Source organism: Lutjanus erythropterus, chromosome 6 (genome assembly GCF_056507025.1).
Source record: "Lutjanus erythropterus isolate fLutEry1 chromosome 6, fLutEry1.hap2, whole genome shotgun sequence".
NCBI lineage: Eukaryota > Metazoa > Chordata > Actinopteri > Lutjaniformes > Lutjanidae > Lutjanus > Lutjanus erythropterus.
In genome coordinates, this window is record NC_139322.1 from 23,321,186 (window position 1) to 23,346,641 (window position 25,456).

General features: G+C 39.2%; 1 protein-coding gene across 1 annotated transcript in view; it reads left to right on the top strand.

The window, feature by feature from the left end:
• The window catches only part of scn8aa (sodium channel, voltage gated, type VIII, alpha subunit a), a 64,167-nt gene that overhangs the window by 19,720 nt on the left and 18,991 nt on the right, over positions 1 to 25,456 (top strand). The window contains exons 7-20 of the mRNA XM_084721248.1: positions 2,795 to 2,998; positions 3,274 to 3,337; positions 3,513 to 3,654; positions 8,024 to 8,230; positions 8,320 to 8,601; positions 10,934 to 11,248; positions 14,283 to 14,418; positions 14,657 to 14,895; positions 18,742 to 18,915; positions 19,163 to 19,519; positions 20,565 to 21,038; positions 21,920 to 22,037; positions 22,607 to 22,761; positions 23,703 to 23,876. Of these exons, the coding sequence (XP_084577374.1) occupies positions 2,795 to 2,998; positions 3,274 to 3,337; positions 3,513 to 3,654; positions 8,024 to 8,230; positions 8,320 to 8,601; positions 10,934 to 11,248; positions 14,283 to 14,418; positions 14,657 to 14,895; positions 18,742 to 18,915; positions 19,163 to 19,519; positions 20,565 to 21,038; positions 21,920 to 22,037; positions 22,607 to 22,761; positions 23,703 to 23,876 (3,041 nt within the window). The remainder of the gene's footprint in view (positions 1 to 2,794; positions 2,999 to 3,273; positions 3,338 to 3,512; positions 3,655 to 8,023; positions 8,231 to 8,319; positions 8,602 to 10,933; positions 11,249 to 14,282; positions 14,419 to 14,656; positions 14,896 to 18,741; positions 18,916 to 19,162; positions 19,520 to 20,564; positions 21,039 to 21,919; positions 22,038 to 22,606; positions 22,762 to 23,702; positions 23,877 to 25,456) is intronic.

Here is a 25,456-nt window from a genome sequence, read left to right on the forward strand (position 1 = left end):
TCTGGCAGTGAGTTAGATGAGAAGATCAATACCACTCTCATGTCTGGATGGTAAGTATGGAGCTACTGCGAGCAGGCCATTAGCTTATCTTAGCAGAAAGATTGAAAACAGGAGGAAACCGTTAGACTGGTTTTACTAGAGGTAACAAAATCCTACCAGAAGCACATCTGAAGTTCAGAAAATTAACATAGCTAGTATTAGGTAGCTACTGCATTTTCACATACAATATGTGCAACTTATCTCAATGTGGTTTCAGGGGTTAGAAGTTTTTAAAAGTGGAGATCTAAGTCTTTGTTGGGAGGCCCAGCAAGCACTTCATCATGGAACTGCTGTCTTTTTTAGATTTTGGTATAAAAAGTAAAGGTTAGGGTCAGGGATGGTTGCTGGATTTTGCTTCGTCATCATCACATTGTAGTCAGAAGACAAGTGGTGCTTTATTTTCAAAGCAGAAGCAACTTGTAGAGGTGATCCTAGTGCGCTTTTTCCCTAACACTTATTCAGAGCAGATTCAATGTAACAAGGTATAAATGGCAAATGTAGCAAAGTACAAAAGTAAATTACTGATTCAAAAGTATCCATAAATAAAGCGTAAAAGTATAACTTAAAAAAAAGAAAATGAAACATACTTGTTCCTTAAAAACAGTTTTTTAGTCGCGCATTACCTGTAACTTGTTACTACCCACCCCGACCATTAAACTGTAAACTGTTGTTTTTTTAAAATATTTTTTGGAGCATTTTTGTCTTTATTAGGACAGTGAAAGGCTTGACAATAAAGCTAGAAGAGAGGCCGCAGAATCGAACCTGGGCCACTGCAGAGAACTTCAACATGGGGCACATGTTCTGTCAATTAAGCTACAGGGCACCTGTGAATTGTTGTTTTTTATTTCTGCTTTTCTACAGATTAAACAAACAAGATATAGTGTGTTAATTAGTGAGCTTCAGAGGTTCTGTTAGGCCTTTGGACAGAGCCAGGCTAACAATTTCCCCCTGTTTCCAGTCTGTATGCTAAGCTAAGCTACCTGGTTGGCTGTTGCATTATATTTGATAACAATAATACTACTAATAATAATCTTTATTTGAACAGCACCTTTCATGCAAGAAATGCAGGCCAAAGTTCTTGCAAATGACATGCACCAAGTGCTTCACATGAAAAGACAAAGAATGAACATAATAAAACCCAAATGTGAAAATAAGATAAGATGAGAATAAAATGTATAGATGCATCGTCACAAGGATGAAACCCACTTGTGAATATATTTAATGGACAGACATAAGAATAGTATCTTTTCATCTAACTCTATGTCAGAAGGTAAATTAGTGCATTTCCCCAAATGTTGAACTTTTCCTTTAACAATAGTTCTTCAAGGCCTGTGGCACTGGAGTGGAGAAAATGTGCAGTGGAGGGCATCAGAAGATTTAAACAAGCTATTGGGGTATTTTGATATAATACCCAACTTAAATTGATATTTTAACATAAATTGTTAATTTAATTTGCTCCATGAAATCTTGTTGAGTACTTCTAGAATAGAAAAGCTGTTTTGATTTATGTAAAAATACATCTTATTTATCTTAATTGACTCTGACAAGGTAATGGAGCCTTTACTAAGATTGTGTAAGACTAAATTTAGACCATATATGGCAGGAAGATACAGTGAGTACAGCTGGTAAAACCCACTGTACCTGTAGAGACCAAACAGATCAGAGGTTAGGGTCATCCTGCTTCCATGTTTGAGTTCCTCGTGGACCCATGTGAACGCTGCCAGAGGATGTTCTGTAAGGTAAACCACTTCTGTCTTTAGTGAAGCTGTGGATGAGACAGACTGCAGGGTCACGGTATGGGGAGTCAGTGCTTTACCTAATGACACCTTATACAAGACAGTTCAAGAAAGTGCCCACGCCGGCACTGGCATTGAATTGCTCCTGTTCAGCCTTGGAGTTTAAATGACCTGCATGTGGTTTCCAGCCCCCCTTGCCTGTGCCTCTGTCCTTTTCATGGCCCCTCGTTGTGCTGCTGTGCTCTATTCCTTATGGATTTCCTCTCACTTTTCTACAGTCTTCCCCCTCTTTATTACTTTATCAGGCATTGACTATCCAAATTTCTTCTGTTAAAAAGCCAAACATTTGATTTCAGTAACAATATTTTCTGTCTGGATAAATGTGAAAAGAGTGGGAAGGCTCCTAAATATTTCCTGTTTGTTTTGTTTCTAGAGATGTATGTAATATGTCAGTTTTGTCCAAAATGTATTACTACCTATATCTAAATTTAAAAAAAAAAAATTCTCCAGTTTGAATTTCATTCATATAAATCCCCCTTTTGTTGGGATATTAAATAATATAACATAAATAAATTACAATATAACATAATAACATTTAGGTGTAGTATTACATTAATAATTAATTTAAAACTGAGTAAATGAAAATATATTTCTTTAAATTGGCTGTAAAAAAGTTGAGAAAAAAATAATTTCAAGGCACCTGCCTTCACTAGATTTTTTAGTTTTGGATAAAAGTCAACCTCTTAAGTATTGAAATAAACTTAAAAAGATTTTACCCATAGACCTTTATATGTAGACATTGACATCACTGTGTGACAGTGATATCCACGTCCACTTTTTACTTAAATCCAGTCAAAACTGGACATTTCCCAGTGATAGATTACCATATTAGCACCAGTATTAGCTGTAAAAGATCATTACTATTGTAATTAGACAGTCCAGATATTTCTACCTTGGGCACCAGCATCTCCTGTATCACCTGCGTGGTTTGTGTACGTGTGTGCGTGGCGTCCCCCCAGGCCTGAAGACCATTGTGGGCGCCCTGATCCAGTCTGTGAAGAAGCTCTCGGATGTGATGATCCTGACTGTCTTCTGCCTGAGCGTCTTCGCCCTCATCGGTCTGCAGCTCTTCATGGGCAACCTGCGCCACAAATGTGTGATCTGGCCAGTCAACATCACCGAAATCAAGGGCTTTGACTGGGATGAGTACATCATGAACGACAGTAAGTAGAGACACGGCTCCACCAACGGTGAGCTGGCAGCGATGTAGGGGTATGAGTCAGCCCATATGCTGGAACGACAGAACAACATGTCATTTTGGCACAGGATAGATGAAAAGAATTGGTTTGAAATTAACTGCGCTGAATTGAAAATGCATGTGCAAACTGAAGTCAGGAAATGGTCCGAGCGGATTTACAGACCGTTGCAGAATAAACAACTGTGGCTGTGACAGAATGTGAGCGAAATGACTCATTATGGCTGTTTGTTTTTTCTTCAGCCAATTTCTACTTCCTGCCTGGCCAGCTGGATGCTCTTCTCTGCGGGAACAGCTCAGACTCTGGGTGAGTCGCCTCCTCCAAATGCTGCTGATCCTACCAGGACCTGCTGTAGCTCTTCTATCTGCCTCAAGTCAGATTACATTAGATGTAAATAGTGCTGAGTCATGTTTGGGCCGGGTGCCCCGCTCTCTCTCTCTCTCTCTCTCTCTCTCTCTGTTTGTCTTTCTCCACCCCTCAGCCGCTGCCCGGAGGGCTACACATGCATGAAAGCTGGGAGGAATCCAAACTACGGCTACACCAGCTTTGACAGCTTCGGCTGGGCCTTCCTGGCTCTCTTCCGACTCATGACACAGGACTTCTGGGAAAACCTTTACATGCTGGTAAAGTGTCAAAAAGTTCAGCTTCATTCATAGAAAGCATATACAACACAAAGAAGTTTGCAAGTCACAAATCCACTGCCCATAAACAGACTGCATAATAGTGCTGAAATTAGAGCTTCAAGGATTACTCAATTAGTTGTCAGATATTAAAGGACTTGACAACTCTTGATAATCAATTAATCAGTTTGAGTTTTTTTTTTTTTTCAAGAAAAGTAAAAATAGTCTAGCTTCTTAAGTGTGAATATTTTCTGGTTTCTTTAGTCCTCTAAGGCAGTAAACTGAATATCTTTGGGTTGTGGGAAAGACATTTGAGGACGCCATATTGGGCTTTAGGAGATATTGCAACCCAAGCTGAAATGATTAGTCAATTAACTGATTGTTCGTTCATTAGAAAAGCAATCAAAGTAAATGATTTGTTTGATTTGTTTTTTGCAAAAATACTAAATGTTTGCTATTTCCAGCTTTTCTCTCTTTTATATTATTATAAAGTGACATAAATAAAATGGTATATAAAAATAAAAACAGCTTTGGGCTTTAGGCTGTTTGTTAGAAATACAAATAAATTCAACTGTACACAGACCAAAATCATACAGTCTACACAATCTGACAACAAACAACAACTGCTATTTTTAAATCTTCCTTTCAAGCTATTTGAAGACATCATTTCACTATTTTGTAACATTTTAGAGACTAAAAATTATTTGATTAATCAAAAATGAAAATTATCAGCGTGCTGTTCAGTCATCGTTGCAGCACTGTTGCATAGAGCAAGGTGTTGGAAATTTTAAATAGTGAAATGATAAATTATAATATTTTATACAGCTGACCCAAATGTTTCGAAGCTTTAAAGCTTCTACTGCTGCCATGGCGATCATTGTCCAAATTAGTTTTGAAAGCATCGTTCTTGTTTTGTTGTTGGTTTGTTTTGTTTTGTTTTTTTAAAGAGAGGAAGGAGATGTTGCTTTGTCTGCACCGAAAGAGATGCAATAGACTGATAAGGAGCAAGAAATGGAGCTCCTACGGTGTTTAATTTATCTCAAAATCATAGACTGTATGTTAAATAGTGGATGGAGCTTCTGGGCTTGAAAAGTGAAGCCAATGTAAAAGTGCCTTAAAGCTGCATTCTTTCTAATGGCCAGCAGGAAGTGACTCCACTGGTTTCAAAACTGTATGGAGTCTTATGGGAAAATGTACTTTACTTCTCACTTGATTTATGCCCTCAGTTAACAATTTCCTAAGGAGTTCATGGTCTCATTTGCTAGTTTCAATCTTCTTCAATACAGCAAATTATGGTCCTAATTAGAGTCACATAAATGATAAAGCAGGTTATGCCTTTGGGCGGGGCTACCTTGTGATTGTTATTCCATGACATGTCATGAGTCCATCCACTGCAATGCACAGGGCTCACGAAACTCAGATCTAATTGTAAAACTAAGCTGATCTAATACGGATCAATATTCTCTTACTGCATTGCCTATTTCTCACTTTAAATGTTTTCAGAAACATATTTTAGTGTACTGTTTAGCTGTAATATGAGAACAGTTGTGACTAGGCAAGCCACCATTATTTCCTGCTGAACAGACGAAATCCAGCACTGCCCAACTCAAAATACATCATTCACCAAATCCACACTCTTGTCCAAATATGGTCATTTCTGGCTAAAAAACCCAAAACAAAACAAAACAAAAAAAAACAAGATGGCAAATTGTCTTAATGCCAAACCGGGGGGTTCAGAATGGAAGTCCACATTTGGTAAAAACCTGCACAGAAAAACTGGTGCATTTTGCTCCATATTCTCAAATGTCTCCCCTCCTGTCCTTATATCTCATTGTACTCATAATTTCAATTATAGCAAAGTATATAAGTAAATAAGCCTGTGGAAAGTGTGATAACTTGTGCTGTCTCCACTCCACCCCCAGCAAAGTTTTGAATATTAGCAGGTAATTCTTACTGAATCTTCGAAGCCCCACAAATGGTATTCAGGACAGCCCTAATATTTGAATCTGTCATCATTTTATGCCCTCAGCATGTTAAACCCCAAACTCAAAAGAACATTAAAGAGAGCAGCAGATATCCTGTGGGACTTAAGTTCCCCTGCAGTAAACACTGACAGTCTGATACGAGCTCAGCTCCTCCACTGACTCCCCGTTCTGTCGTCATGCACACTCACGGTTTATGTGCATGCTGTAACTCCACCTCTCAGACAGAAAATGGTGGATCATTCTACCTCTGGTTTCTCCCTCATTCCCACTTTGACTCAGCTCATCTGCATACTTTAGCCAGGCCACGTCTGTCCTGTCTGTCAGCCCGCTCAGACTCTCCTGCCTCCACATACGGAGGCCAAGTGGAAGGAAGGAAGCATAAAATATTAACAGCTCAGGATTACAGTGTGGCCAGTGAGGGAGATGAGACCTGATGGGAGTATTCCAGCTCTATTTTTGTTCCTACCTTTGAAATTCAACTCCCAACTATAGGTGCTCACTGCTGTTGTGTATGGTATCTTTAGGATAAGGACTATACAGCCATATTTAGGTTTGATGTTGAATGCTGTTTGCCAAATGTTCAGAAATGAAATGAAATCCCCAGTATTGCCACTGAGGGTTTTTTTTAACCTACCCACATGAGATTTAGTGATGTGTAAGACTAAAACTCTATAATTTGGTCTTCTAATCAGTTTGTGCTTCCCTTGTTTGAAATGTTGTGTTATGTACTGTACAGGTCCCAGCACTACATATCAGCTACATTCATAATTGATGTGTGAGGGAATTCCACTTCCTTCCCAGGAAGCCCTCTCTTTTTTTGCTCTGCTCCCTAAAGACAGTATTTTGCCTTTAGAAGGGGGAACCAACGGAGGCTGATGAGTGAAAACATTTGAATTCAAATTTGGGGCTCCTCTGTTACAGTAAAAACCTCTTTAATACCTCTGTGAATAAAACAATATAAAAAAAACACATCTATACACATGTAGATTTATCAAAACCTTGTTCTAAACCTGTATTAAAATGGACGTGGCCACCATGCACTAACATTAAGAAATTAGATTTTTCCAGAATGTTCTAATTTGTTGCTGTGCTGCTGCAGCTCAGGCTCCTCACTTCCCATCTCCACCGGGGATAGCATCCGAAATCCGTGGAAATTGTTTGGCTGTGCACTGGCTGGTATAGTGTTTATGGAAAAGTAGGTCAAAATGCATATATCATGTCTCTCTCTGATGAACAACACAACCTTGGGCTCATGCTTAGAATGTAAACGAGCACAGGGTATCAGATTATTCCTGTGCAGATCAATAACAGATTTTTGTGTATCAGTTCATCATTGTATATGATGAAAGTAGAGCCAATTTCAGCATATTAGTACTCATACCAGAAACACATGTTTAGCTGTGTTTCCACCACTGGAACCCCCCAATCCCAAGGACTAGGAACCTTTGGGGGAACTGCAGGGGCCAGTGTCTAATTTATGTTCTAAGAAAATTATTTAAACCCCCAAATTTTAACCCCAAAAGCAGTTCCTGTGACTAAAAGTTCTGAGTGATTCAGGCTGAAACCCAGCTATGGAGTTAGAACAGAAAGCATATGACAGATGGACTGACTTATGACATATAAAAACATAATTCATTTGCCTTTCAATACATCAAAGACCAGTTTGTCAAAGTTTTGAGGGTCTTTAGACTGTGGTAGAAACACAGACATTAACGAAGTGAAGGAACCAAAAACAAATCGTATTGCTTTTTTTTTTTTTTTTTTTTTTTTAACAGATTTTGCAATTGCAATATGATACATGGTTATTGGGAATGATAATTTTTGCATCAACATGTTCATTTATACAGAAAAACTGTTAAAAACATGATGGTATGACATTTGTTCAGATCTGTACCGAGTGACATGTTTTCTTACATCTGGAGAACAAGATTTGTAGGCCAGAGCATCTTTGCAGTGTTACAGTATTTAATTATAATATTGTTTTGTGACACGTTTTTCCTTTATCAAAAAATTTGCAGCTTCTGTAATTAGATATTGCACTAGATATTTTGATTAATTGTGCAGCCCTGTTCCTGGGACTAAATGTTCCAGTTTTTTTTTGAGTGGAAACATGGCTTTTGGGTTGAGTGTTTGAATCTCCTGTCCAGAGGAAGTCACAAACATTTACACTGAGTCTGTGTTTGCACCCAGAAATGCCCAATCAAGCAAATCTGCCCCCTCCACGAGTAGCAGCTGACTCTGTTTATTTCTGATGAGTCATTGTGAGAGATGAGCAGTGAGGTCAATGCTGAGCTTGACTTGGGGGTTCGACGTTATGTATCAGATGTCATGCGTTGTCTCTGTTCCCTCACTCCCCTTTGCCCCCCACCTCTGCTGTCTCCCAACAGACCCTGAGGGCTGCAGGGAAGACCTACATGATCTTCTTTGTGTTAGTGATCTTTGTGGGCTCGTTCTACTTGGTGAATCTGATCTTGGCTGTGGTGGCCATGGCCTATGAGGAGCAGAACCAGGCCACCATGGAGGAGGCCCAGCAGAAGGAGGAGGAGTTCAAGGCCATGCTGGAGCAGCTCAAGAAGCAACAGGAAGACGCCCAGGTCAGCCCGCTCTGCAGGATGGAGCTTTAAACTACCCCTGAGTCATGTTATATCATTATTCTGACTTCATGTGCGTGTGTGTCTTGCAGGCTGCTGCCATGGCAACCTCTGCGGGTACAGTGTCAGAGGACGCAGTGGAGGACGACGGAGGAGGGCGACTGTCGTGCAGTTCCTCTGAGATGTCAAAGCTCAGCTCCAAGAGTGCCAAAGAGCGGCGCAATCGTAAGAAGAAGTGGCGGCAGAAAGAGCAGGAAAAGGAGAAGGGCGACAGCGAGAAGTTTGTGAAGTCAGAGTCGGACGATGGTAGCAAGAGGAGCCGCTTCCGTTTCCCTGATAACCGCCTGGGTCGAAAGTCTTCCATTATGAACCAGGTGAGGATAACATGTATATTTTCTGGGCTTGAATAGCCATTTCTCAACATTGCCTCGCTTTCTTTTTCTTTTTTTTTCGGCAATTTTGAGTAATTTAAAATGTCACAAACCCATTAAGGTTAATAGGTTAATAACCCACTAATTACTGCTTATTACTAGTAAGTTAGGAAGTTGTTTCTTTACTCAGTGTAGTCCTTATAAGGTGGTAAATATGGTCTGTTAATATGTAACAAAACATCTAACTACAAGTGTTAATAGTGTCCAAATAACTCTAAACTGTGTGTTATAACTGATTTACTAAGTTTGAAGTAGAGACAACTTTAGAATAGAAAACCTGTGTGAGTTACTAAGAATACCCCCCTTTAGAATGGGGGACATATTCAGACTTAGAAAGATTTAATTCAGACTTATTTAGACACTATTAACACTTGTACAGTTGTGTTTTGTTACATAAGGACAGATCACATTTATTAAGTATTATTACGGGAGAATGACTGTTCTTGTGGTACAACCACCTTACAAAGCACATTCTGAGCAAGGCACATTAAGATCATAATTCATCACGGTTGTTATGGGTGCTGGAAATCCTTGAAAACATTTAATTCATTATATTTTCAAGGTCTGAATAGTGCTTGGAAAAAAATCGCTCTCTGACTGAATAATTTGCTTTTTGGAAAAAGAAATAAAATAAGTTGGAGTGAGCTTAATTGCTCTTGCCTTTCACACAAAATGAAAACAACTCCATGCCCAGCATGCCCCTTGTGTGTGGCAACGCTCAGTGTGATCATGCAGGGTTTTTTGATGTAACAGTGAATAGGAATCTAACATACTGAGAAGTTGTCATTTCAATGAGTGTTTGCTTGAAAATGAAAAGTTTAAAAAAAGGATTTTATTGATATTATTTGTCCAGTTTAAGTGAGTATTAAGTGATTATTTTATATTGGCGACACAGTTTGAAAAATCATTTCGTTTTTAAAATTTGTTACCCTTCTGTAGAATTCAATTACAAATCATGATTTTGGCTGTTTTATAGCATAGTAACATCTGATTAAATGGGATGAAGATGTGAAACAAGTGAACATTTTGTATATTCATATGTAATTTACATCAGCTGTAAGGTGCTGGGAAAGCTTGAAAATACATCTTCAAAATGATTGAGAGTTGCTTGAATTTGACTTTGGAAAAGGTGTAGGAACCCTGATTTAGGCACAAGAAGTTGCTTATTTACTGTTAATAAGCAGTAATTAGGAGTTATCAAGGGAAAACTTGTAATTAAACTCTTTGTTCTTCTAGTTGTAGAATATGGTCATGCAGAATAATCCATTAGTAAGTGTTTTACAGTGACTAATAAAGAGCCGATATGCATGATAATAAGCAACTAGTTAGTAGTGAATATGTGTACTTTAATATAAAATGTTACTATGAAACTGCCTGCATGTCTTGGAACCACTAGAGATACGTGGAAAAATATAGTTTACTAGTAATGTGGGTGGACTGACCCTTTAAAGCTTTCTTAGTCTTGGTGATACTTATTAGTGCCAAACAAAGAAAGAGACCAAACAAACCATAACAGTCACAGAACTAGAATAGAAATGCCTTTTATCTCTATGAATAGAATATAGATATAGATGTAAGTGAATAATGTGGCTGCAGGAATGGTGTTTTGTCCTATTTTTTGGCATTCAGGTGAGGAATACCTCAGATTGAGAGTGCTGCTACTGTACAGTGTGGTGTGGCACGAGCTCACATACAGTGGAGCGTATAGTGGCCAGAGATACTGAAACACACGTCCAGGTCCTGAATTATTCACAGCGATTACATGAATGTTTCAAAGGGAGCAATCCTGCGGCTTTGTTTAGACCTCATACGCAGTGTTTTTTTTAATCTTTACAGTCACTATCTGCGCTGACTGTTAGGTGTTGTCAAAGAATGTGATTCCAGTTGAGCTGGCATCCTCTGTGTGTGCGGCTGTAATAATATTTGGATCAATACTTGCAGAAGATTGATGTTGTCATGACTCATGTGTGTCTCCATGTTGTTTCAGTCGCCTGTATCCTGCCCTGTGTGTGACCTTGACACTGTAGGACATCACTGACCTAATTATGTATTTCCCTCTTGTTTATTAAGGCATATGATTGCTCCAGCAGAATATGCCACCTCAGGGAAAAGTGTGCCGGGTGCATTAAATTTCCCACACCACCTCACAGATGTTGCCTTTCATCATGACCTCTGGAACTGATGACAAACAGCAAAAAAAAATGATGGTGCAATCAATTGTAATTCAGAAACACCCTGGACTACATCACTGACACAAATGTCTCCTCTCCACCAGTCCCTCCTCAGTATACCCGGCTCGCCTTTCCTGTCCCGCCACAACAGCAAGAGCAGCATCTTCAGCTTCAAGGGCCGCAGCAAGGACGTGGGTTCCGAGAACGAGTTTGCCGACGACGAGCACAGCACGGTGGAGGAGTGTGAGGAGCGTCGGGGCTCCCTGTTCAGCCCGTACCGGCGCAGCAGCTACAGCGGCTTCCACGGGAAGAGGAACAGCACGGTGGATTGCAACGGCGTGGTGTCGCTCATCGGCCCTGGGCCCGGTGGACGCCTTCTGCCTGAGGTGAAAATAGATAAGGCAGCTACTGACGACAGTGTAAGGAAGTCAATGAGTAGACCTATCTAGGCATGGCCCCCCTCTCGTCCGTTCCTTTTCTTTCTTGCTCTCTTTCCTCTACTCTGTCATCTTTGCAAGTCCGTATGTATCTCTTGGCTAAACGCTCGCGCCTCCCCTCCCCCAGCCCCTGCAGTGTATGCTGCCCTCCGACAATAGGCAAAGGATGGAGAAATAATTAAATTTCATAGTGAATATACTATAGCCAACCCTGAATTTGATAGGTTAGTGGAACTGGGTCTATCAGTGACTTCCAGGCAATTCTGTTGTTTGATTTTAACGATGAATGTCAATGTTTTGAATGTTCATATCAAATTATTTATTCATACATGCACCATACTCACAGGCACTAATCAAACAGACATGACTCTGTTGTTCTTCAGCCCACAAGATTTTGGCACATATATCAAAGCCTGATTCATGCTTAACTTGGTAACACTTTATAATAGCCATCATTCATAAATGGTAAATTAATAGTTAATTAACATTTACAAAGTGGTATACACATCAGTTACAACTTCACGATAATCATCCAGACGATGTTTGTGGACCCTTTTAGTGCAGACGTCATGATTGCGTCACAGTGTTAGCTCGAGGCAAAGCAAAGGAAAAACTGGAGGCAAACACAAATTACCTCAGAAGTACACTAAAGAAAAGTGTAAACACATGCAAAGATGAAACAGGGAGATGTGTGCGAGCTGCAACATAATAAAAAAAAATGTTCACAAAATGGCAAGATTATTCTTATTTAAACAAAAAAATGCGACCGATCACCTTCTGAACTCAAGTTTGTTTCTTTTACTGAACTAAGATGAGCTTTAATTGCCTTGTTAACTCTGTGAAACACACTTCATTTAAACCCGACAAAATAAGACTCACCAAAACCGTCTTGGTCAGTTGTTTCACCGTAATTCACTGTGTTAGATGTGAAAATAAACTCTGGCTCTAAAGACTGTTTTCCTCTCACTCATCCTCTGGGCTCAGTGGGTGTGTACTGTGCCGCCAAGCTTGTCACATTGGAGCAGTGCCTGTCACTTGTGCAGACAAGTAAATTAAATTAAATAGAAATAATCAAATTAGCAAAGTGAAAAGACAAAAATCACCCGAAAAAACGATCAGTTTTACAGTTTTACTCTATTTACTCACAGTCCTAGAGAGTGAGTGACCATGAGTGTGCATCGTATTTTCTTCAGACATTGTTAAGAAAAAAGCCAACAAAACCTGCTAGCTAGTGTTAGCTAATTTGTTTGGGGAATTGTTTTAGCTCCACCTAAGCTCCGCCCACCAAAAACATCATAACATAACAGAAAAGGCACAAAAATATTTTTTAGGTTTAGGAAAAGATCATGCTTTTGGTTAAAGTAAGTACGGTGCTTATGTAAGTTCACGAAAATGACATAATATAGCATAATGTAACGTAATGTAATGGTAGCATTATAATCACCAGTTGCAACTTCATAAGAGCCATTCAAATAATATTTATAGACAGCTTACAAACTTATTATTAACGATATTCACCACATAAATATTCCACCCATCTCTCTATGTAATGATTCTGAAAGGTTTACAAACTATTTGAATCATTAATAAATAGTCAATATACTAGTTAAAATATTATAATGTTTGCAACAAACTATTAGTTTACTAAGTCAATCAGAATGTCATTGTGTTGGTCTCTTAATCAGGTATGATAAAAAACATAATTTATGAACTAATTATTTTAGATTACACAAACTAATAATGAAATAACATGAATTATTCCTCATAATTCATAAACAGAATTATAATTTCATTGTTTGTTAACAGTGAAATACAGTTACATTTACAGTGTAACTATTAAAATTGAAAAACAAAAATGTGATTAACTATTAATTCAGCATTTATTAATGATGGTTCATGTGTGGGATGTCATCAAGTTCCTGTTTCACACACACTAGTAATAAAACACCATTTTTGTTAACATATAATGATGAGTTAACCTGCTCCAGTGTGTTGATGTGTTCCTCCTCCAGGCATCCAGGTCCTCTGCTAAGCCTGTGTGGGTAGATCTACAGTAGGAGGCGGAGGAAACAGAGGGGACCAGCACTATAGAGCCACAGACATTTTTTATCTGCGTCCCTAATACACTGTTAATATTCCAGAGCAGATGCACAAGTAACACACACACCATCCTATCAGGCCTTCATAATATAATCTGAGACTAAAAGGAGGGCTGCTGTCCTTGTCTGTCTTTACCTTTCTCTGTTTTCCAAACTCTCCCTGGTCAATTAGTGGATTAGTCGTGTCTGATTCTAGTTAGCATGGTAGATTTAAACCCTAAATTAAAACAAGCATGACATACATGTAGACGAGTAGAACAATGGCTATGGTGTCTGTAATTTCCTCTCCTTCTCTTTGACTTGGAGCATGCTCGTGCATGACAACTGGATGGATCTGATCTACCTGCCTCCATATGATCTCTTTTTTATAATGCTCTTGACTTGATGGTTGCAATATAAGTTGTATGGTTTCAAAATAGGAAGATACAATAGCACAAATTTGCAAGTAAAAACATATTAAAAATGGCCAGATTTGGGAGACATTTTGTAAAAAAAATAACCTAAGGATTATATTGCAATGGCAGCAAAGCCTCCATTATTGCATGACAGGACTGAAAATGCATTCATGCAGAAGCACAATATCTCACAATCCATTTATTATTTAATCGGGATGAGCTAATTACATTCAAACACAATTAGGTCAAGTAGCCCTAGACCACTTGCTCCCACTTTGGCTGAGACCTGCATGCATTTACAGCATACACACATCTTCCTTGAAACCAGCATTGAGATAGAAAAGAAAGAATGAAAAAAAATTATACCCTGTCCCCCCCACTGCCCCAAAAAAAATCTGACCCTCAACTACTTTTTCCTGCCAATGCTGTTGTGCACTTCCCTCCGCCGGCCACCGGTGGTGATGTGGGATGGTGTTCATGTCCTCTCCATGGGTGCTTGATTCTTCCTCTTCCTCCTGACAGCCGACTACTGAGGTTGAGGTGAAGAAGAAGCTGTCGGGCTCCCTGATGGTGTCTGTGGACCAGCTCAATACCTCCTTTGGGCGGAAAGAGCGGGCCAACAGTGTCATGAGCGTCATTACCAACACACTAGTGGAGGGTACTGCCACTTTAACCCAGCTATTTAACCTGCTCTCTCATTATTCTTTTAACTAGGGCTGCTCTCATTGGTTGGTTAGTTTGACATGAATTTCCTGCTTATCTGCTTTGCATATCCAACAGTACCAGATACATACAATGCATACAATTTTTTCTATCATTTTGATACCTTTGCATGCGGTATCCTCAAGCACGTGAGTATGTTTGGTTTTGACGTCTGATCCACACTATGTCTTCAGAACTGGAGGAGTCTCAGCGCAAGTGTCCGCCATGCTGGTATAAGTTTGCTAACACATTCCTGATCTGGGAGTGCTCCCCCACATGGATTAAAATCAAGGAGATTGTGAACCTGATTGTCATGGACCCCTTCGTGGATTTAGCCATTACCATCTGTATCGTCCTCAACACCCTCTTCATGGCCATGGAGCACTACCCCATGACCCCCGACTTTGAAGACATGCTGTCTGTTGGCAATCTGGTGAGTGGCGATCTCTTTGTTCTTTTATTTTTGTCTGAGTCACTGGTTAAAAAATCTCCTCTTCTTCTTCTTCTTTGCAGCTCATAGAGAGATGTTATTTTTGGGACTGTAATTGGCAGCCCTTTCATTGCCAATTCAGAGTTGAAAGGGGAAAAAAACCTTTCTTAACTACCCCTCCCTCCCCTCCCCTGCTGCTTTCTTGTATCCGTGCATTTCTCATTTCTTCACACACACATGTTCCCTGTCTTCTCTTTCTCTCCTCTGGTTAAGTGGAGCTGCTGTTTGCTTCAGAGGGACCAGCCTGCCGCTCTCTGCTGGTTGGCTGACTGGTGGGAGGCCTGCATTAATATTTCATGTAGCCTGATCGATGAGCCGCTCTAAAATGGTGTCTGAATCATGGCTTGGATCGCTCAACCTGGCCATGTTCACTACTGGCATTTTAAAAACCCTGCACCATGATTGTTGTTTCACTTTTCAGGATCACATTTGTAAACAGATGCTGTATCGGTGTCCCACAAACAAGATTACTTACAAATGACACAGGCACAAGTCTGGTTGTTGCAATGGTGAAACTGTATGTGTGTTTGTGTTAGAGGTGCTGTGATAAACTGGTATTGATGATATGAACTGTGATATTTAAAAAATTAAATATTGATATCATGTCGTTAATACACATATGGTAATGTCTAGTAAACAATCCAGCACCGCAACAGTATTGGGAGGGTTACTTTTAAAACATATTCCACAACAGATAATTGAACACATGTCCTGAAATGTAATTTGTAACTTACTCCATTAGATTACTCATGTTATTTGTATCTAATACACTAAATACTTTGGAATACTTTGGAATTGGGGTTTCATTTTTTGTGCATTTTCCTTTTCCTTTTCTCATATTTATATAGTTATAGTTTTTTTTTATTCAGACAACATAATATGAGGCACATTGACCCTTCACTAAGCAAGGTCACTAACTAAATTTAAAAATAATAACCCTGTGAAAGTGTATTAAATATGTAAAGTTACTGTGTACATGATATAACATTACACTAAAAGACTGAGGCTAAAGCTGACCTACATCTCAGCACACATTGTTTGGACGGTGAAATACAAAACGGATATGTATACGATAGACAACAGAAATATACTCATTAATGTGGGGAAAGGAAGAACATGGATTAGATTAAGTGCAGTGGACTTCACCCGCCATCGCCCCAGAATAAGAGCCAGGATAAGCCAGTTTAGCCCTAAGAGAGCTAGCTGGAGAGAAATGCGTCGGCGGCAGCCCATTTTGATTCTGCACCGGCCCTCAAACTCCCCACATAACAGTGGGGTTACGTGACAATGTAACCTCTAAGAATAAGCCATGAGTTTGGCAAATGCAGTGGTAATATAAGTTTGGCTGGAGGTAACATTACTGCAGCTGATATCATTGACATTGCTCTGTGGAATACTTCAAAATCCTCTTTCTGAGCCAATTTGTCTGCATCACTCTGAATGTAGTTAACATTTACTTTTTGGAATGAACACCCTGGAGAGATCCCTTTACAGAGTACTAACGGTACAATGTAACGTGAATCATGTGTTGAATAAATGGCTCATATTACCATTACATATGAGCAATTCGGCTTAGCTAATTAGCCAGCTAGTTCACCAGATTAGTGAGCAAGTTAAGTTAAAATCAGATATCACAGATTGCCTCAGGGAGCTTTACAATCAGTACAGCATACGACAACCTCAGTCAGTAATGTTAGACCCTCATTAGCATGACAGAGCACACTAGCATCGCAAAATAGAACTTAAGGTTAATTCAAGGTGCTTCGTAGAACTAGATCTGAGCTCTTTTTAGATGTTCTTTATATTTCCACATAAGACGCACATTCATGACGGTGTCTGTGCTCTTGTGTGGTGTGTGATGGGTGTACTGCGCGTGCACAAATTGTTTCACTTATGTTTTAAAAAATCTGATTATGGGAAATGGGGGGGCTTATATGAATTTTAGAGCAAATAAACAAAAACAAATGTAAGTAATCCCTTCAAGTAATCTATCTATTAGACCAGTAACTATATTCAGATTACCACCAGTTTAACTGTATAGTTGTAACTGTAAACAAATACAGTTTCACATTTTTTGTATTTGAAATATTTAATGCTGTTACTTGTATTCCGTTACTTGTAACTTAAAGTTACAAAGGAGTTTTTAAATGGTTATTAACTGTCACGAATAATTAATTAATACTGATGCCTCTGTATAACCGACATAAGTTAATCTGACCATCACTGAGAAGACTGGCTATTACTATATAGATAATCATAATGGCTGCCACCGGGTTGGATTCTTCATGAAATAAGATGAAACATGCCTGTATTTACATCTTCCTAGGCAAAGTTACAGTGAGTAGTACATTAGCCAGTTAAAAGGAGGACGGCAAAGATTTTTATTTAGATCATTTTATTTTTGATGTTATATTTTGTGGTTATGGTAGTGGAAACACTACCGCTTTTGTCCACTGGGGACTCTAAGATTAACAAAATATGAAAGTGACTGGTGGTGGCTTTAAACATACTGCAACGCCTCCCACAGTGTAATTGCACTTTTTGTATGCTTTTGTACAGTTGTGGTTACAGACTCTCTCCACCTCCCAGCATTCCTACTTTGAGTGTAGTTCATTTACCAAAAAAGAGACAAAAACCTGAGGTTGAAGAGTTGAAGTTGAAGATGAGTTTGACGAATAGTCTTCTTATTTTCAAACTTTATATAGATATTGCGATAATATTGTTGATAATATTGCCATAGTAATCATGTAGATATCGTGACAACCCCAGTTTATCCACATAGATGTGGCCAGGTATTAATGGAACAGGGACATGTTATTTACCACTTCTGCTCCAGAATAATTTACCAGAAAAGGCCAGTGGGTGGTACAGGTGGAAATTTCTAGGTCACCTTGATTGGACATGAGTCATTGTCTTACACGCACAAACACACTCACACATAAACCTTACTTACATTGTGCATTTATTTATTATGTGGGCTCGATGATTGAGGATATCCCTCAGTAATTTGTTAGAGCTGTTACAAGGCCACAGAAGTGCCATTTCATCCTTGCTGACTACAGAACAGCCGGCAGACACACAAACACACACACACACACACACACACACACACACACACACACACACACACACAGGCACACAGACATTAACTGGTTGTGCTGCCTCTTTAAATAATTGGATTTATCCTACTGCTCATTAATATGCAGTTACCATAGTGTTATTATAATGTTATGTATTTTCTTCAGTGTTCAAGTCATGCACAAAGATCACAAATTTATAGGGATGTAACAATATATTGAGTATCACAATATAGCAATTAAAAAACACTGTACCGCACTGTGACAATATGTACCAGGATATTATATAGTTAATTACTTTATTTAATTATTTTTATTTTATCTCATGAAAAGCCTGCTACTGACTACTGATTTTTATTTGTCTTGCAATTGTACGTACATAATGAAAACAAGCATTGCCAAAGACAATTCAAGGCAATTTTTTTGCGCATGCTTGGTCATGGCTGGCTACTTTATTTTGTTTAATTAAAGGATTTAAGTTCAAATTAAAAAGGAATTTTATATGCTGTAAACATCAGATTTCTTTTTTCTCCTTTGTTTTTTAATATCATGATAAATATTATGGATTTTTTATCATAGTTGGTATCATGATATCATGAATTTCTGATATCATTACATCCCAACAAATTCCTCCCCTCATCATGCTTTCCTGTGAAACACGGTGTTGAGTCAGATCCATGTGTTAAAATTCGTTCCCTTTCCTACCTGCTAGGTGTTCACGGGGATCTTTGCCGGGGAGATGCTGTTCAAGCTGGTGGCGATGGACCCGTACTACTACTTCCAGGAAGCCTGGAACTGTTTCGACGGTTTCATTGTGACGCTGAGTTTAGTGGAGCTGGCTCTGGCTGACGTTGAGGGATTGTCTGTCCTGCGATCATTCCGATTGGTAAATGCTCATTTTACCTAAAAACAAACAGAGAAATAGAGATAGCGTGTGGAATTAGCATCTTAGCATTTAAAATGTGCACATTCTGTAGCTCAGTTTACTTAATTCACTGTGTGTGTGCTTCCAGACAACAAACCTGTATGTTTGTACTGTTTTTATTTCACTGAAGTAAGGCAGCAGGTTATTAAAGCTGAAATGTTATGACTGAATCATATCCCTCCCACTCTTTCCACCCACCCCTCTTCAGCTGCGAGTGTTTAAGCTGGCCAAGTCATGGCCGACCCTCAACATGCTGATCAAGATCATCGGTAACTCGGTGGGAGCCTTGGGGAACCTGACTCTTGTGCTGGCCATCATCGTCTTCATCTTTGCTGTGGTGGGCATGCAGCTGTTCGGAAAGAGCTACAAGGACTGTGTGTGTAAGATCGCTGCTGACTGTGAGCTGCCCCGCTGGCACATGAACGACTTCTTCCACTCCTTCCTGATCGTCTTCCGGGTGCTGTGCGGCGAGTGGATCGAGACCATGTGGGACTGCATGGAGGTGGCGGGCCAAGCGATGTGCCTCATCGTCTTCATGATGGTCATGGTCATTGGTAACCTGGTGGTGAGTGTCCAGACTGAGAGGGTGTGCAGGGTTTTTCTGAGACACAACAGCAGACTTGTTGGCTCTCTAAGACTGGGCTGCACCAACAGAAATTGATTCCATCTAAGAACAGTTCTAATAAGAATCTAACAAAACTAGGTTTAAAATTAGTAAATACAGATTTATAATTAAGTAGAGCTTTTTTGCATAATTAAACAATGTTTCCATCTTGTAAATTCAAGTTAATTGATGTGAACAAAAATTAAATAGAGATCAGAGAAATCAGTATGGAAAGGCTTGCTTATCCAAATAAAAATAAGTAAATGAAAAATAAGTTTAAATTCAAATTGAAGTTCTGGCGGGACATATTAAATATAGAAAGGGGGAAAGAATGAAAACCTTTTGGTTGTATTCTTAAACAAAATAATAGAAAGCAAAAAAGTTAAAATGTTTGTTTGCTGGCTAACAAAAAAGTTAACAAAATGTCACCTTGTTTGCTCACCAGCACAAAAGTCATCAAAAGGTCACATCTTTTGCAAGCTAGTAAAAAAGTCAACAAAAACTACATTGTTTACTTGCTAGCTAAGACGTTAGCTAGCTTAGTCATGATGGCTCAGCAGAGAAGCTGTTTTCTTGAGAAAAAAAATGAATTGATGGAGCAGTGTTGCCAAATAATAGAAGATTTAAAAACAAGTAAGAGCACACAAGGGAAAAGTGAGACTGTCTGGCAGCAGCTAGGCTGTTTCAATAGATCAGCGAAAGAAAGAATAAAGACATCCTAAAACTCAGTTGGGTTGAGTTTATCCCTTAACTTTTTTTGAGGAACTTGATTATTTTGCTCAGTTCATCACAAAAAGGCTGCCGTTTCAAAAGTTAAACCTTCTCATCTGGGTCACAATTTAAAATACAGTTCAAAATTAAATCATGATTTATTCAATCAGGTTTAAAATTGATCCTTGTTGATGCAGTGCAGCCAAAGCCATTTTTAAAGGATTATACTGTGATCAGAGATTGAATAATTAGCACTCGGCATACACTTAGTGATTTCTTTGTGTGTGTCCAAAAGGTGTTGAACCTGTTCCTTGCCTTGCTGCTGAGCTCATTCAGTGCTGACAACTTGGCTGCGACAGATGATGACGGCGAGCCCAACAACCTGCAGATTTCTGTCATGCGCATCAAGAAAGGCATTGCGTGGACAAAATTGCAGGTAAGGAAGTTGATGGCGAGCCTGCTGAAGAAACCGCCAATGGAAGACGAGCAGAAGCCTTTGGATGACATGTACGACAAGAAGCTGAACTGCATTGCCAACCACACTGGGGTGGACATCAACCGTGACCTGGACTATGCCAAGAACGGTAACGGCACCACCAGCGGGATTGGCAGCAGCGTGGGCAAGTACATGATCGATGAGGACCACATGTCGTTCATCCACAACCCAAACCTGACGGTCTGCGTGCCAATAGCTGTGGGAGAGTCGGACTTTGAGAACCTTAACACGGAGGACTTCAGCAGCGAGTCGGACAATGAGAACAGCAAAGAGGTCAGTCTGAGGAGTGTTTATATATTATACACTTTTTCTGAATGATTTTTTGATTTTGATTTGATTCTTGGACTTGGAGGACTAACCTCTGACTTTCAAAAGTGTTAAATAATGTGTTTAGCCAGCAATGTACATTACCCTAAGGTCTTGTCAATAGACAGGTTTATCATTACTGAGCTAAAGATTGTAGGAGAGGGTCTGAAGCTATAGTTCTATTGAAATCTTTGGTTATATAGTCAAATATAATTCACCAAAAGGAGGTTAAAATTTACTTTATGAGCAAAATAATTTATTTTACTTTACCAAGATACATATGTGAATATTGTAATATAGCTCCATGTATTGTTGTTTTTTGGGTTATAATCCTCAGCTGCTCTATGTGCAATTTCCTCTCTCAGGATAGTGAAACCATGGGTGTGGCAGGCTTCTCTGCTCTGTTCAGATAATAATATAAGTCCATTACTCAATAGAGTCATCCAGAGTGGCTGGTGCAGGCAGGCAGTGTGGATGAAATGGATATCTACTGATGTATGTCTTCTGACGAAATGCATTTAGGAAACTTTCAGAGCAGATGAACTGCCATCTGATATTCAGTTTCACTATTCATGTGGATGATATGTGTTGTTCAGGACTGTTATTGTGTCCAGCTTTGTACAGAAAAAAGCCTTTGTGATCAAATAGTTCTCAGTGTTTTTCTTTTTTAAAGATTGAACCAACACAACCGGGAAATAACATCAAATGTTACATTTCCTAACAGGTTCCAGAAGGCTTCGACTCTTCAGCTATGAAATAGAATTCTGAAATGTTTCTGAGTCACTGAAACTTTGTGTTGTGTGTGTCTGTGTGTGTGTGTGCGTGCTCATACGTTTGCATCTCTGCAGCTGGACGACACCAGTTCATCTGAGGGCAGCACCATCGACATCAAGCCAGATGTGGAGGAGGTGGTGGTGGTGGAGACGGTGGAGGAATACATGGAACCAGAGCCATGTTGGACAGATGGTGAGACCCCTGCTCCCATTGCACCCATTACCTCCACTCCACAGCACTGATACTCCCCTGAGCTGAGAGTGGAGATGATAGGGCTGCGGGGTGAAGGACAGTTTCATTATGAAGGATCACTCAGCCATGAAGACAATTTATCAGTCTGTCAGTTAGTCTGTCTGTTTATCTGTGATACTGACACTGATACACTGATACATAACTACACACAACTTTACACTTAATTATTCATATATAAAGTAGAGGTAGATTTATTTTTTAGTTTACAACACAGGGTTGTTAAACGAAATTGTGTTGTGGTTTCCTCTTTGCTGCTCACAAAAAGATTGGATAAATTAAACAATAAGTTGTAGACATAAAAATGCAAAAAACTATGTTGCCTTAACCCAGCTATTCATTTCACATGCAAAACGACATTCAGACTTCAGACTGCATGCAAAAATATAAAAAAGACATCAAGCAAAGCAAAAACCTTTAAAAGACTCAAAACACTGGGCTGTAACCTGCTGTCAGTGTATCATCTTATTCAACAATAAAAAAAAGTAATCTCTCCTCCTGTGTTTCCTCAGCTTGTGTGGCCAAGTATAAGTGCTGTGACGTAGACATCACTATGGGCTGGGGGAAGAGCTGGTGGTTCCTGAGAAAAACCTGCTACCTGATCGTGGAACACAACTGGTTTGAGACCCTCATCATCTTCATGATCCTCCTCAGCAGCGGCGCTCTGGTAAGGAGGCCTGTCATGTCCTCTGCCAACACAGAAACAGACTGTACAGCTACATGACACCTTTGAAATATAAAGCTACAAAAAAAAGCTTGGGACCACAATTTATATTAATCTCTAAATGACACACATTTTACTGTAGAAGCCTATTTTGTTTTGTTTTTTTAAAAAAAAACATCCTGTAAGTTGATTTAATAATGACTTAGTATCTAGGTCATTATGTGGAGAAGGTTTCTCCTTATTTTGAGATACTAGCTTGGGGAGTGATTTTACAGTTTCCGTAGCCAGCATTTTCAGATAAGTAAGTCATTATTTTGAGAATGTTTGTCATTATTTTGAGAAAGTTTGTCATTATTTTGAAATATTAAAATATTATTTTGAGGTATGTGATTATTTTGAGAAGGTTCATCATTATTATGAGACAAATAAGTCATTATTTTGAGAAAGATTCTAATTATAATGACTTAGAGGATCTTTTCCTCACATTGGTGGAAATAGGCTTCCATATTTTACTGGCTGGAGAAAATCCAAATTGGATTGAATAAAGATGGCAGTGAGGAGATAAAACAAACCGACCGGTGTGGCTGCTCAGAGCTGCTGGGTTGGGGGAGGGGCCAGGGGTACCTTGGATTAATGGACTGTACCATTTATCAAACAAGGGATCTATTTCTGGGGATGGAGTGGGGTCTTGTTCTCAAGCATGTCAAATGCTACTAAAATAAGAGCAAAGACAGCTGCAAATCTGCATTCACTGTGGAGTTAGTTGAAAGATTTCATGCAGAACTGATTTTTTTTTCTAAAGCTAGTCAGTTAATTTTAGTGATCAGCAATGAGAGGGCTGTAGTGCTGTATACAATTCCATTAGTGGAATCATAAATCACAAGGTGTAATATTTCCCTCGGTGTCTTAGCTGTTGATGATGTATGTTTCCTGTTTCTCCACAGGCCTTTGAGGATGTGTACATCGAGCAGAGGAAGACCATCCGGATCATTCTGGAGTACGCCGACAGGGTTTTCACCTACATCTTCATCCTGGAGATGTTGCTGAAATGGGTTGCATATGGTTTTGTCAAGTACTTCACCAACGCCTGGTGTTGGCTGGACTTCTTCATTGTGGATGTAAGCGCAGCTTTTATTTCCTCTGTGTAGTCAACGAGAAGAGCAGTTACTTAGTCCTCAACCACACCCTGGTCCAACAGCAACACACTGCTACAAAGGTGTATGGATTCTATAAAACAACAGAGTTAATGCTTATAATGCTGCTCTTTTAATCGCAACTTTAACATAATAATTAGCATTTTTCTTCATTAGATTGTTTTTAAACGACATCATATACACTTTATATAGTGTATAGACACAGGATATGATGTATTTATGATTCTGTTTAAGTGTTGCCCCTACTGTTGTCTCTTGGGTGTGGTTAGGTTTGAAAGGTCAGGTTATTAATTGAATATCTGCTTCATGGCATGCATTAGGTGAGTGGGCATGTTGTTTACAGTGAAGAGCCCTCTTGATTTCAATTACCCACGCCAAAAGGACAGTGTTTTACAAGACTGTGTTGCAGTCTGTCCATTTCAAGTGCACACATGCCCGAGTCACCTTTTACATCCCCATCAAGCAACAATCCCTGTTTTTTACTTGATTTATCACTCTGAGATGCTTGAATATGTGCAAAAGTTATCTGCTTGTGAATTAAAACACATTTTCTGGTGTGCTGCCGTTTCCCTTGTGAGGTGCAGATATCTGTCAAAGCTTATGGTTTGAGATAGGATTGAAGAAAATTTAAACACAAATTAGAATAAATAACCAAGCTTATTGATTACAACCATATTCAAGCCATGCTCAGAGCAATGGGAAGTGTCAAAGATGTGTCTCTGTAAAGCTGTCTTTGCCTGTGTCTCTGACCTGTAAGATGTTTGATATGTGCCTTTGTCCTCTCTCTCTGTGTACTTCTCTGCTCCTTGTGTCAGTCAAGACTGAAAGACCGGAACAGGGAAAATTCTTCAATCTATTCATACATATATTACCACAATTTAATCTTGTTTTGTGTATTTAGAGGATGACACGACAATAGATTGTGAGGTTGCTGAGATGTCTGTGAGAGAATCCAGTGTGGGAAAAATGTGGGGATGATTTTAATGATGAGACACTTAAAGCATTTTAATTTCACATAAATCCTGAATCATAGAGTAATTTATGCTGACTGGCAGAACTGGATAGATTAAGAATTTCCCTGACTTCTGACTTTCTCCTTGAACTAACCACCTCTCCGCAGTGTCCAACACCTCAGCCAATACCCGTGAATGGACTCCTATCAATGGCCAGAGGTTGTCATGTTGGTTCATTTTAAACTCCTGTATCCCAGACCCCATGCAGCAAGCATCAATTTATTACGTACACTTATTTTTTTGAATCTTGCATTTATACATCAGTTTGTACATCTTAGAGTGATAGTTCTGATTTTTTGAAGTGGGTTTGTATGAGGTATTTATCCATAGTCATATTATTACTTACAGTAGATGACAGTTGACATCCTGACATGCTTCAAGAGGCAGAGAGGAGCACCAGCAGGGAAGTTAAACAATGTACTACTGTGGACACGGACAGTAGCAAAATGTGTTTTAGCCGCTTAAAAAAGACCTACCTAAAAATATCAATATCTGTTTAAGTGTATGCTATATTTAGATTTTTTTCACTGC